Source organism: Phoenix dactylifera, chromosome 11 (genome assembly GCF_051530095.1).
Source record: "Phoenix dactylifera cultivar Ajwa chromosome 11, Ajwa_hap1_PhDact_Kaust_v1.1, whole genome shotgun sequence".
In the NCBI taxonomy this organism is placed as follows: Eukaryota; Viridiplantae; Streptophyta; class Magnoliopsida; order Arecales; family Arecaceae; genus Phoenix; species Phoenix dactylifera.
This window is the reverse complement of record NC_143200.1, coordinates 10,424,948-10,439,148: the sequence shown is the minus strand read 5'-3', so window position 1 is coordinate 10,439,148 and position 14,201 is coordinate 10,424,948. Positions and strand designations below refer to the sequence as shown.

The 14,201-nt window shown below is 42.4% G+C and overlaps 1 protein-coding gene across 1 annotated transcript; it reads right to left on the bottom strand.

The window, feature by feature from the left end:
* Nucleotides 1–2,616: 2,616 nt before the first annotated feature.
* LOC120108063 (protein ABSCISIC ACID-INSENSITIVE 5-like) lies at nucleotides 2,617–7,228 on the bottom strand. Its single transcript, XM_039121613.3, has 4 exons — nucleotides 5,953–7,228; nucleotides 3,373–3,444; nucleotides 3,232–3,261; nucleotides 2,617–3,099 (listed from the first exon to the last, which is right to left on the bottom strand). The coding sequence occupies exons 1-4, from the start codon at nucleotides 6,838–6,840 to the stop codon at nucleotides 3,013–3,015; spliced, it is 1,077 nt and encodes a 358-aa protein (XP_038977541.1). The 5' UTR covers nucleotides 6,841–7,228; the 3' UTR covers nucleotides 2,617–3,012.
* Nucleotides 7,229–14,201: the final 6,973 nt, after the last annotated feature.

Below are 14,201 nucleotides of genomic sequence, written 5' to 3'. Positions count from 1 at the left end.
TACCAAATAAACAATGCAAATCGGTGTTGTACGAGGAAATTTATGACCACAAGTACCGAATCACAAGGATAACAAATGAAAAAAAAAATGTTACAAGAGAAGCCATATGAGAAAAAGGCTATCTTAGGCGAAGGGAAATTTTTGAAAGATCAAATTTCTAGTACTCTGCTTGCATGGTTGCACAATATATATATGAGCTAACAGTGTGGATTCCATATGACCATTGGCTTTTAAGATGCAGAGTTATAATATGAGAAGTATGTTGCAGAGGTTAACAAAGTGGCAATTATATATTAATTAATAAGCCAAACATACACCTGCAAATAGAATTACCTCATGTGCATCATCCTGGCAAACAAAAAGAGGATGAGGAGGAACCATACCCACAAAGATTATGCATGGGGAATTGTGTGGCATGGCAAAACCTATGATTCGCAGGACTGCAACTTCTACAAAACAAAGAGGCAAGCTTTTCATGCGACTGTCAGTTTAGAAGTCATTAGTGGGAACGAATTCAAGAAATGAGTAGGATGAAGAATACTCAAATAACAGAAAATGAATCAGAACCCTAAACATATAGATCTCTGGACACATAATTAACAAGCTAGCAACATGTTCTGGTCTCAAATAGAAAGTAAATACTGCATGAAAAGCAATAAGTGCCTGTTAGGTCCTTTCTGGTCTCTTCAGTTGGAAACATATCATCTTATAGAAAATTCAAGGTACAAAAAGCCTTTTTGATGTCAGATAGGCACTTGACTCCTTGGGATCACACTCAGCTTACCCATCAGAATTCCTAGTTGACATCATATCTAGGCTATGTTCAAGTATAATACGTGATTTTCTTTTTAGCAAGTGCGACAGGACATTAAATAATGGACTTTATTTCCTAGTAGATAAGCAACTGGCGTGGTTCTTTTGATTGATGAGTGGAAATAATGGAAGGACTCCCTTGTCTAGAGCCGCCCTGGCCGATAGCACAAATTTTATAGGCTAAGTTACTTGGACATTTGCTTCTTGCTCCCACAAAACAAGTCTAATAATATAAGCATTGTACACTTGGATATTTATCAAAGTCTCTTGGTTATAGATTTTAGAATTGATAACGTCAGTTTTTGGTCAGTAATGCAGGTATTTAATATAAATATACAAAAATGATATTTTATAAAATCCTCAAACTACTTGAAAAGATTAAGTGAGAAAGATTTATATTTGAAGAGCATATGATAACATATCTTTTAATGCTTCCTTCCATACAATACTTTAATTACATAAAATATTACAAATATGTATATGTATACATATATGTGTTCTAATCTAATTCTCAAGTCATTGTCCATGCATTACCAGTTATAAGGTTGATATCAGTCTAATTTCCTATGCTCTGTCCATTCTGTGTAGCCTTTGTGGCTTGGTTTATGCTCTTTAGTTAAACCTGTCTTAATGGGAGTAGGCTTACAAAATGATCATGATGCTGTATGATGGAAATTACACATGATGATAAGATGCAAAGAGAAAAGCAGAGAAATTTAATCAGATTAGCAATTAATAAAAATCTTATAGTGTGAAGAAGATCTATAGAATTAGAAATTTTGTTGGCTGTTAATGAATAGAGATAAGAAGAATTTACTTTTAGATGCAAGTAGGATGAGTGAAAGATTATGCTAAATTTGCCAATATTAAGGAAAATATTTTGATGCAGGCTGAAACCTGCAAGCCTTGGCTAAACCTAAAGGATTCAACGAAGGAAAAAGATGATCCTGGGATGCCACTCGACGCTACTAATCGCAAATACCACTCGATGTGACTAAGCTACACACTTGATTGGGAGGAGGATGCTACTCAACTCACAAAAGCAAGAAAGGCTTGTTGGAAAGGAATTCTGAAAATAACAACTCTCTGTTTTTCATTTCATTCATGTACCAGTTTTATATGCTATCTTGGAACATCCCTCTAAGCATAGGTAAGACAAAATAGTGCTAAAACACATTGATGGGAGTCTAGTTACATGTTCCAATATTTAGAAATACCAGAAGACACTTAAGGAAATGAAACTATGAGCTGGAAAAATATCAAATTAAATGCACTTTGTTGGGCGCTGCTGGTCGAGACGAGCAGTAGTAAAAATGCCATAACTTTCTCTAGGGATCTTCAAATGGCACGAGATTAGGTGCGTTGGAGACTAGAGGCGTAGAGCTTTCTAATGGAATATGGCATGCTGGCTGATTAACTATATATTGTTCCCAAAATTAATTCAAAACCAACTCTATCATGCTGCCAGGATCAAAGGATGACTCACTAAACACGAGTCAATTTATGAAAGCAATGAGTCGACCCCCGTTACACATGAGTCGACTTATGACACAGAGTCGCCCCAGCAGAACTGTCTAATGTACCAAGTCCAAACAATTTACTTTACTCGCTCATCGTTGCAGTCATGCAGGATTTAAGGTTGATAACTATGTTTTTAGATAAGATACACGAATTGATTAGTCTTGCTTTTGATGATATCAGAAATTTTCTACCAAGTTATCAACTCTGACAACAACAAAATAATTCATAAGTATACCAGGAGTAAGTACATTGAATCCTGAATTTGCTATCCTTTCTAGCTGTATTAAAGTCAGCAATCTACGCATGACTTCAGTCCTACTTTCACCACAGGCACCAATGCCAATGCCAAGCACAAAAAATATTACTCACAAATGCACAAAGAAAACAACATGTTGGCACTACTTTATTCATTGTTTTCCCCGCAGATCTTTGTACAAGAAAGCACCCAAACCAAATTCATCATGTATAAGAGCAGCTACTGCTCACGGTTCTAACAAAAGCACGCATTGACACCAGAAAAAAAAAAAAAAGAGGCAATCATGCCAAGGAGCCACTCAGCGCATAGGGTGGGTTCGCTCCCAGTGCCTGCTTTTCAGAACAGAGCTAAAACAGAATGACGGACTGCTCCTATATGACTCATGGAAGCTGAGAGTTAGTTGCTACTTGCTAGCGATCCCATTACCATGGGCTACTGTTGCAGCGCCTCAGCGTGAGGACAGTCTTCTGGGCATTCACCCTTGCACGTTCGGCCATAGACTCCATCAGCTACAAAGCAAAGGCAACAAACAAATTTAGAGGGTTCCAGTCTTGAAATTTTGACACGTTAGTTTGAGAATGGACAAGCTCAAAAGAAACCAACATGATTCATGTAGAGAGTTGTGAGAAAAATCTACATACCAATTGCTGCTTCAATGCCAGCACTTTCCTCTGTCAATCCAGAACAGAAACAGTAGCATTTTATTAGCAAAGGAAGCTAAAGGAGAGTAACTCTGACTCCTTTTTGATAGTATGTAATAGAGAATTTGCAATGGGCATTACCTCCTCTCCTTTCAGTCGGGCATTCTCTTCTTTGAGCTGCTTCAGTTGTGCCTCCAGCTCCACTGTGTATGCCTGTATAATTTTCCATGGAGCCCGTGTCAGAATGACTAAAATGTCGAAAACCAGACCGAAAAATAGGTATCACCATGTTTTCTTGAGCCGGTGTTCATGCTTTGATATGAGTCCTATATACATGCAAGGAGTTGCGTCTGATGTCAACTTAAAACATCATATAATGATATCTAAGGCTCTAGCCACACTTCTAATCAAAGGTAGGTTTTGGTATGACCTCGTCTTGCAAAGACTCCTCACAGAGACAGGCCCAATCCGTTATGCGCAGAAACTGTCCTTAACGTGGCCCATCAAAGTAAACCAACTTATGGGCAGTCACTAAGTATACTAAGTAATGAGTGTAAACTTATGTTTACGTGGGAACTTTCAGTAAACTAAGTTAAGTGTAGTCACTATCAAAATCAATTTCAAGAACAAGCGGACGTACCACTAAAAAGCCTAAGAAACCAACCGAGATTACGTCTCTTCTCGGAATACAATCCGAGATAAAACCATCCCAACTTTAGCACACTTGCTCCCTCCCTCCCTCTCTCTCTCTCTCTCTCTCTCTCTCTCTCTCTCTCACTCTCTCTCTCACGCATACAAAGGCCCTATTTGGGGAGCTTTTGGAGGGCCAAAAAGCACTTTCTGGCCCTCCAAAAGTACTTTTAGCTAAAAAATAGTGTTTGGTAAATTTTCCAAAAAGCTGTTTCAGCTTTTGCGGGAAGCTGAAAATAGCTTTTGGAGGGAAGCTCCAATTTGGAGCTTTCCGAAAACACTGTTTTCAGCTTTTTCGCAAAGCTGTATTTTTGACCAAAATACCCACATTTAAAAAAAAAAATTCCTCCCAAAAACCTCTCTCTCATCGTCTCTTCCTCTCCCACCCAACCCCACTCCCTCTCCCCCGCCGCCCTACCCTCTTCCACTGCCCCGCCGTCGCACCCCCTCCCTCTCCCCCACCCCCATGGTGGGGAGGTGCCGAAGAAGAGGAAGACGAGTGGTCTTCCCCTTCCCGCGGCCGCCGCCGGCGATAATGCCCTTGTCACGGAAAGGCCCGGCGCCCTCCTTCCCACGATGGGGAGGGGCCGAAGAACAGGAAGAAGAAGGGGGCGCCCTCCCCCTTCCTGCGGCCGCCGGCGGTCACAACTCGCCCCCCTCCCGCGTCCGCCATGGCCCGGCGCTGTCGGCCTCGCGGGAGGAGAGCATTTCCCAGGTGGCCAGCCGCGGCCGCCGAGACTGCCGCGGGCACTGCCGGCCACGGCCCGGCCCCGTCCCACGGCCGCCGGCGGCCCCGGCCTGGCCCCCTCCCGCGGCCGCAGCAGCCTGGCCCTCTTCCAGCATCGCCGGCTGCGCGGGAGGAGAAGAAAGGAGAACGGGGGAGGAAGGAAGGAGAAGAAGAGAAGAAAAAAAGAAAAGAAAAGGAAAAAGAAAAAAAAAAGAAAGGGAAAGGAAAAAAGAGAAGAAAAGATAATTTTAAAAATAAAAAATGAATGAATAAATAAATAAATATTTATATAAATGAATGAATGAATAAATAAGATAATAAATAAATATATTTCAATATTATTAATTATTTACACTAATAATTATAATATTTTATACCTTTATTATTGTATTATACTATAAATATTATATTATATTACATTACATTATAATATATTATTATGTTATTTTAAATAATTTAATATTATGTTATATTATGAGAAATTAATTTATACTAATAATTATAATATTTTATACCTTTATTATTATATTATACTATAAATATAATATATATTACATTATATCATAATACATTAATATGTTATGTTAAATAATTTAATATTATGTTATATTACCAAATATTAATTTACTCTAATAATTATATTACTATTATGCTATATTATAATAATATTATTTTATATTACAAAAATATTATATTATATTGTATATTTATGTATTAATATATGTTATGTTTTATTACGTTTTGTTGTATAATACTATGCAATGTCCTTTATGGTAATTTTGTCATACAAAAGTACTTTCTCAGTTTGTTTACCAAACATAAAACAAAGTACCACAGCACTTTTCGAATGTAGTTACCAAACAGCAAACAGCTTTTTATAACAGCTCTACTTCAGACAGCTCTACTTCCAACAGGGCCAAATATCTCACGCGGTAAGTTTCCGTCAAACAAAAAGACAAGGGGAGTGCAATAAGAAAAGAGTTAGCGTCCATATCACCCCCTAAGAGGAAAGATTAAAGTTGGCTTTTGAAATACAAACTCGCAGAGTACCCACTCTCTCTCTCTCTCTCGGAAGCGGATCTCAGTATTTATTATGCCCGTTTTCTAAGTTCCCACGCCACTCGCCCCTCATCAGATCTCCATCCTCCACTTCTGGATGGAAACTAGCACTGCACAATTGGGCGAAGCAAATCACACACATTTGATGTAAAATTCATAAATTTTTTCTTCAGCACTCTTTAATACTAATTTTCATGCGGGAATGGTGATAGAGGACGAAGGAGACGTATGGAATCAGTATGTACCTGCTTTCGGGCGCGCGACCTGGCCGCCGACTCGCGGTTCTTGATCATCCTCCGCTGCCGCCGCTCCACCACCTTTTCCAGCGCCCTCTTCCTCCCTCTGTTACCCCCTCCGCCTCCCTCCGCCCTCCCCGACTTGTCCACCTGTCCTCCCACCACCCACTCCTCCGACCCCGGGCTCGCCGGCGACCCCCCCGCCCCCGTCGTGCCCCCGTACCCATTCCTTACCCTTCCCCCGAACCCGTTCTTCACCGCGTATCCTCGCCCACCATCGGCGACGACCTCGTACATTCCATTGCCCGCGACCTGGTGGTCCCCGTACCCCTGCACCCCTACCACCTGCCCGTTCACCGGCTCCCCCTCCAGCCCCACCACCTGGTACCCCGCCGGCACCCCGTACAGCGGCACAGGAGGCGGAGGAGGTGGATCGTATCCCTCCCTCACGACCCCGGCCTTGATAAGGAAGTCCTCGAGCGTCATCTCCCCGAGGGTGGGCTGGCGAGGGGCGGCGCAGTTGCTCTCGTGCTGCTGCGGCCGGTCGATGTTCCGGCACCGGTGGATCTCCGCCCACACCTCGTCCACCGTCTTCCTGCACAGCGGCAACGGGATGGTGATCGACCCCTGCCGCTGCGGCGGCGGCGGCACCCCTCCGCCGTTGGGCTGCGCCTCCGATCCGGCGGCGTTGGCGATCTGGCCCTCCTCGACGTTCCAGATGTTGGCGAGGAACTCGTCCATGTTCATGGATCCGAAGGTCTGGCCGGGCTCGCACACCTTGTTCTGGATCTCGTCCAGCGTCAGCGAGTAGATGGACGACTGCCTCATCAGAGGGACCACCAGGTCCAGCTCCCTCTCCTCCTTCTCTTCTCCCTTTTGCCAGTCCTCCGACGTCATCTTCCTTCTCTCCAACGCCGACGCCCTTGATTCTTCTCCTCTTCTTCCACTGCAGTCTGCAGAGCCGTAGAGTAGAGAGAGAGAGAACAAGAAAAGCAGTAAAAAGTTGAGTTTGTTTCGGTGGAAAAAACAAAAAAAAGGTGAAGAAAAGGAGGAAGAAACGTCTGTGACTCGCTGCTGCAGAACCACCGACGATTCCAAAGGCAAACCCGAGGAGTTTAGGGCGCGACTCCGTCTGTTTCTATTCAACCCTTTCGTGCCTTTTTGACAAATTTACGAGATATTGCAGTAATTGGCCAGGCTTGCTATTTAACGATTCCTTCCCGAGAATTGAAAACAAAAGACTTGGAATTGTGGTGTTGGCAAAGGGAGTACTTTTGGTGTTTGATGACCCCACCGCAACTAAAACTACAAGATAACATGCAAGATCGTATTAGATGTACGGGTTTATTCCACCACGATACATAGTGGACCAGCTTAGGTCTTAATTAATTTGACCTACTGGACCAAAGTTGAAGCCCTTGGATTGACGATGCCCGTGACGAGCACTCGTCTGAGAATGCGCGACTTAATGGATACCTAACCCGGTGTTAGGTGCGCCTGCATTTATGGAGGACGAGGTGGGCCTCTTGAATACTAATGAATAGTGCTGTTACCATACTGGTTGTGCCATGTTCAAACCGTTAATGGGCGACCATTGAAACCTGACCCGATCTCGGTGCCAAGCTAGTTGGATGGTTGTAAGAGATCGGCGGGTGATCCATTCGGATCAGTGAGATCGGTCTAAGCCTACTGTTGGTCTCTGAGCTGAGGTAGAAGAGATTAATGATGGCAAACTCTTTGAGTTCAACAGTTGACTGAGGTTGGAAATGGATATCAAACTTTTTGAGTTCAACCATCCATTTAGTTAACCTTTTTGATGTGTCTGGCTTATGTAAGACTTGTCTTATTGTTTGATTGGCTAGTACCATGATGAAGCGTGCCTAGAAGTAGGGCCATACCCTTTGAGCCAAGATGATTAGGGTATAGATCACCTTTTGAGCTTCAGATACCTCATCTCGGCATATTGGAGGACTCTGCTCGTATAATAGGTCGGCTTTTGAACTCCTCTTTCCTCATGAACCAGAATTGAGCTCAAAGTTGAGGGAGGCACTATGAGGTAGAGGAACAACATCTCTCCTAGGCTCGGTGTGGTGAGAAGATGTGGCAAACCAAGGTACTCCTTGAGTTGGTTGAATGCAATCTAGCATTCCTCAATTCACTGAAAAATATTTATCTGCCTTAGAACCTTGAAGAACTGTAGTCTCCTCTTTGTTGATCTCACCACAAACCTACTCAGCTTTGCAACTAGACCTGCCAGGTGCCATATCTTCCTTTTCATCCCAGCACGGACATCTCGATCACAGCTCGGATGTTCTCCGGATTAGCCTCGATTCCATACTATGTTACCATAAACCCCAAAAACTTTTCTGAAGTAACCCCAAAGGTGCACTTGCTCGGGTTGAGCTTCATTCGATATCTTCTCATGTTCTTGAAGGCCTCCTCCAGGTTGGCTATATGTTGTTCAGCTTCTATGCTCTTAGCCAACATATCATCGACATACACTTTCATGCTATGACTGATCTGCTTCTTGAAGATTTAGTTGACCAGCCTTTAATATGTGGCTCTAGCATTCTTTTGGCCAAACAATATGAACCTATAGTAATAGAGCCCTTTGTCCGTTATGAAGGAGGTTTTATCTAATGCTCGTGAGGCATTTAGGTCTGATTATAGCCTGAAAATGCATCCATGAAGCTAAACAGTGCCTTGAAGCAGTATCTATGAGCTGATCAATTCTCGGCTACGAAAAGCTATTCTTGAGGCAAGCCTTATTGAGGTCGATAAAATCTATGCACATCCGCCACTTTCCATTAGCATTTTCACAAGCATGACATTGGCCAACAAATTAGGGTAGTGGATTTCTCGGATGAAGTTGGCTTTCAACAACTTGTCCACCTCCTTGTTAATCGTTTGCCTTCCTCTCGGGGGCAAAGCTTCTCTTCTTCTGCCGTATGGGTCAGTGAGTAAGATCCATATTCAATTTGTGAACACCTAGCATGTCCAAGGTTGACCGGGCAAAGATGTCCATGTTGGTTTGAAAAAAAGTCTACAAGTGGAGCTCTAATCGTCTCATCAAGGAGGGACCAATTTGGCCTGCATCTCCATCATAGACGAGAATCAAGATGAGCTCCTTAGTCGGTTCTCCTCACTGTTGCTTCTACTCGTCATGAGTATCCAAGCCTTCAACAATAAGTGTCTCGATGGACTTCGTTCCTCGGAGCGTAGCCCAATAGCACTACCGAGCCAGTGGTTGGTTGCCCCGAACCTCTCGCACACTTTGCTCGGTTGGGAACCTCATAAGCAAGTGATAGGTTGATGCCATGGCATGTAAGGTGTTCAAGTCGGGCCCAACCTAAGATTGTGTTGTACGCCAAAGGAACTTTGATGACCAAGAAATCCAACATTACAGTTGCATGCCGCGATGCTCGGCCAGAAGTGATAATGGTTTCTTCCATTAGGACCAGATATCTCGAGAATCTAATCAAAGGAGAATTGATCCTCAGTCAATCCGAAGATAAACTCATTTTGCAAAAAGCATCATAAAATAATATGTCCGCCAAGCTCCCATTACACACAAGTATCCTTTTTACATCAAAGATTGCTATCGTAAGCGAAATTACAATGACATCATCATGGGGGTCTGCACCCTTTCTATGTTGATGTCTAAGAAGGGGATCACCTCATCAATTCGCCACCACTTCGGAGTGGTCTTCTGCTTGCACAACCTAAGCGTAGCTCTTGCACACCAACAAGCTCATCCTGCTAGCAGCTAGTCTTCTGAAAATAATGTTGATGACCCCAACTATAAGTCAATTGTCGATCTCCTACTTAAGAGCCCACCACTTCCAACAAGCATCATTCCGATCCTGCAGGTCATCAACATTGCGGCCGAGGTACCCTCGCTGAATGAAGGTCTTGATCTCATTCTTGAGTTGCAGACACTCCTAGGTGCCGTGCATGTAATCCTGGTGGAACTTGCAAAACTTATTCTTGTCCCTCCAGGCTACTTGCACCTTCATTCTTCAAAGCCATTTCATGTAGCCTTAGTTTTTTAATTCCACTAGGATCTACACTTAAGGGGTATTGAGAGGTCTATATCTCTCTCGATATCTGAGGTGGACTTCCTGATTGATGGGAGGTTCCTTCTTCTCTTCTTAGCTTTCTCCTCGGCTCTTTCTTTTCCTCCCAACCTCATTTATTCTTCTTTTTGCTAGGCTTATCCCTAGCCGACTCCTGATAAGCTGCCATAGCTTCTCTTATATTGATGTACTTCTCAGCTTGGGCGCGTAGCTCAACAAAGTCCTTTAGGAACTTTTCTCCAAAATGAAAAGGAAATGAGAAGACCTTAATCAACTCTTTAAAGCTGTTATTGTGACCAAGTGATTCAGGTCGCAGATCTCTATGATCGCTATGTTGAAGCGGTTAATGTAGTCTTGAAGGGCTTGCCTTCATGCTGTTTCATAGTGAATAAACTCCCCATGTTCCTCCTCTATCTTTCACTGCTGATGAAGTAGGCTGCGAGCAAGTGGTCAATGATGAGAGCACAAAAGTGCGACCTACATGTCACCTAAATTAATATTATTGCTAACCGATAATGATAAATTCACTGGATTAATATTATATTTGGGTTTGACACAGATTTTCATAATTAGAGATAAAATGCACATTGAGTACAAATTTGACTAAAAAAGGATCCCTTCCCAGATCCGACCTGGTTGAAGATCGGGTCGGGTCCGAATCGGGTCTGAGTCGGGTTCGGGTCCGAATTGGGTCCAATTTTTCTGTGCTTTTGGGAAAGAATTTTGGGCAAATCTAATTTGGCCATATCATAACTATGAGGTGCTAGGTGACCCATGACTTGAAAGAATTGCACTTGACCTCCAGTCAGAATAGATGAACCGTGACGAACTCAGTCCGTCCGTCTACAAGCCAAATTTTATATCACACTATTTTTTTAACTATATGACTAATTGGACGGAACTCGGTATCTCCCAGCTCCCATCTCAGGAGGGCAAAGAAAGTCCCAGACCTTCTTCCAAAAAAAATCCAATTCCATTGCAGAAACTGGCACATGACCCATATTCAGTTCACCGCATCCAAGCCAGACGTCCCAGGGATCTCGCGATCAGCCCATCCCCAGCCGTCCCAGCGCGTCTCTAGTCGTGCGCCCATTCCGTCGATCCCGCGGCCCCGAGCCATGAAGCATCCTGTGATCGCGTCCGGCTCCACCCTCTTCCGGAAACTCAGCAACCTCCCATGCCCGTCCGACTGCAAGTGGGATCCAAGCAGCACCTCGCAGCCGTTTCCCCCTTCCGGATTCGTCCGGCCTCCTCCGTCTGCAGCTCCTCCGCCTCATCCCACGCGCGTCTCTTCCATTCCTTGTCTTCAACGCTGCTCTCAGCGGCTCACAGCCACTCATCCCGTCCGGCCTCCTCCACATCGAGAGCTCCCGAGCCAGCTCTTCCCTCCCGTGATGCTAGCAGTGGTCCCGAGGCGCTTTGCAAGTGAGCTCCAGCCCCTCTCCCGTGATCCAAGCCGGACGATCCCACGGCAGCCTCCGCCTTAGCCCGCTAGCCTGCAGCCGATAATCCAGCTCATCCCGTGATCCCCCTCCACGGATCAAGCTTTCGCGTCTCCAACGATCATCGACCCCCTCCTCCACAATCTGCCATGATCCCAGCCTGTGAAGCAGCCCAAGATTCCATCCCGTGATCCAAGCCCTTCCGTCGATCCCGCGATGCATTGTCAAGGAACGGCAGGCCAGCTCTCTTCCGGTTTAGCACCTCGATTCAGCCCCAGCATCCCGGATGACACGCATTCCTCCCCTAATTTCAGCACCCCGCGATCTATAAGAAGGGGGAGAACGAGAGGAGGAGGGGGAGGGGGCAGGGTGGTGGCCGGCGGGTCCAAAGGGGAAGAAGAAGCTCGGCTGGTTCAAGAAGGAACAGGGGAGAGGGATTGTTTTGAAGGAAATGCTCTGTTTTCTCTTTTGAAAACAGAGCATGTTCTAATATTTTCTTTTCTTTTTTTTTAAGAGTTTTATTTTAAGAGCATGTGTTTTGGGGTTTTTAGTTTTATTTATGCTAAAGTTGTAATTTCTGTTGTTTTTAATTTCCGTTCTTCAAATTCTGTAATCTTTCTTCCTTTTTTTCATGCAATATATAAAATTTTCTTTTATGCAATTTATGTTCCAGGTTTCAATCTTCTTAGCACTTGCTTTCATCCATTTCAATTCATGCCAAAATTTTCTTTTGAATAGTTAAACATTTCATAAATTTATAAATGCTCTTTGATTTCTAAATACTTGTCTTTTTATTATTTTTAAATAAAAAAAATTCTCCGGTAGACTAGAGAATCCATCAACATCCTCATAATAATGTTTTTCTTTAGTTATTCGAAACTCGATTTTGAATCCGAGTGAACGTTTTAATTTTTATGCAACTCCAATCGCCTCCCTATGGATCGACCTCTTACAACCACTATTCTTCGAGTAGGAAAGGTAAGAGTAAAATTTAAATTAACTTTTGTTCGTCGGTTCTAACAACGATCTGTCTAGCATATTTTTAGGTAGACAGGAAAGGACGAACAGAATTTTGGCGCCGTTGCCGGGGAGGCAAATCGAAAAGCAAGAACGATCACGAAGATCAAATCGGATTTTGGATGCCCGGAGTGAACGCACTCCGGTAGTAAGTTTTTATTTTTATTAATTTTCTTTATTTTGATTATTTTTTAGTTAGTAATTTCGTAGTTATTAAATTCTGAAATTTGAAATTCGAAATTAAAGTTTTCTAAAAAAAAGTAAAAAAAAAAATTTAAAAAAAAATTTAAAAAAAAATTTAAAAAAAAATATAAAATTCAAGAATTCAAAAATTTAAATTCAAAATTTGAATTCTGTGATTCGAAATTTGAAATTTAAATTCAAAAAAAAGTAAAAAAATTAATTAAATTAAAAAAAATTCAAAAAAATATTATTTTTGCTAGTAATTGATAGGGTGCAATCCCCCCGAGGTGATCATACCTCTATTGGGGCTCCTCACGGAGTAATCTCCAGAGCTTATTCAACGGGCATTCGGAGATTGACTGACGCATAAGGATTAGTTTTAGTTTACATTCAAGTTATTCCTATATTAGAAATTAAAAAAAAACATAAAATTAAAAAAAAAATTAATTAAGAAAAGTAAAAAAATAAAAAAAAATTGCTTGCTCATTTAATCAGTACAACTTAATGACATTGCATAAACTTTAAAAAAACCCATTGATTATTTGCTGCATTTAGTGTTAAGCATTTGCATAAAGAAATTAAGGGCAAAACCCATTAAAAAGATAAGGTCAGGAAGTCATTACCTGTCCTTAGCCCAAAAATCACCACCTTGCATACATATCCTAAGCCAAATTAAATTAAAATCAAATTAGACGTTGGCCTTAGGGTTTTCGAGCTCAATTAGGCTCTTGGAAAGAAGCGGCTGAAAGCCACTCCAGTGAGAATTTAGTAATTGGTGATGTCTAGGAAAGTTTTACAACAGTGAGAACTATTACGGGTATTGTGGTATCAGTGTATCCCTTCTGGCACTACCACACACCCCGGGACTTTCCTGGTCACTGGTTACTGGATTGCTTAACTGGTAAGCTCAAGCTTAATCTGAAAGGGAGATTAGGAGCTGTCTAATCTAGAGAGAATTTCAGGAACTTTTTAACCGATAAGTCTCTGTGCAACTAGATTTAAGAAGCTACTAAACCTCACTTAGCTCTAAGACTAATAGGGTTTGTTGTGTGGTGTTGATTGTGGTCATCTTGGTCTAGCCCTTCTTCTTATCTTTTAGGATTTCGTTTAAAAAAATTGAGTCTAATTAAGTTGTGGAAAATGTATGCATGGTAGAAGGTCATTAAGGGATAAGTTAACCCCATTTGATCCTGAGATTGACAGAACTTTTCATCATAACCTGCGAACTGTAAACCAACCGTCGATCTCTACAATGGGTGAACATATTAGAACCCTGAATGAATTATTCGCTCCTGCATCCGCTAGTCCCCCTACTTGCATAATATTACCAATTAATAATGCAGCCCAATTCGAGATTCGGGCTGCAACAATAAACATGTTACCCAAGTTTCATGGGTTTGAGAGTGAACAACCATATATTCATCTAAACAAATTTTTGACAATTTGTCAAACGTTTAGAAATCAAAACTTAGATGAAGAGGGTATTAAATTAAGATTGTTTCCCATGACTTTAGAGGATCGTGCCGCTGCATGGCTATAT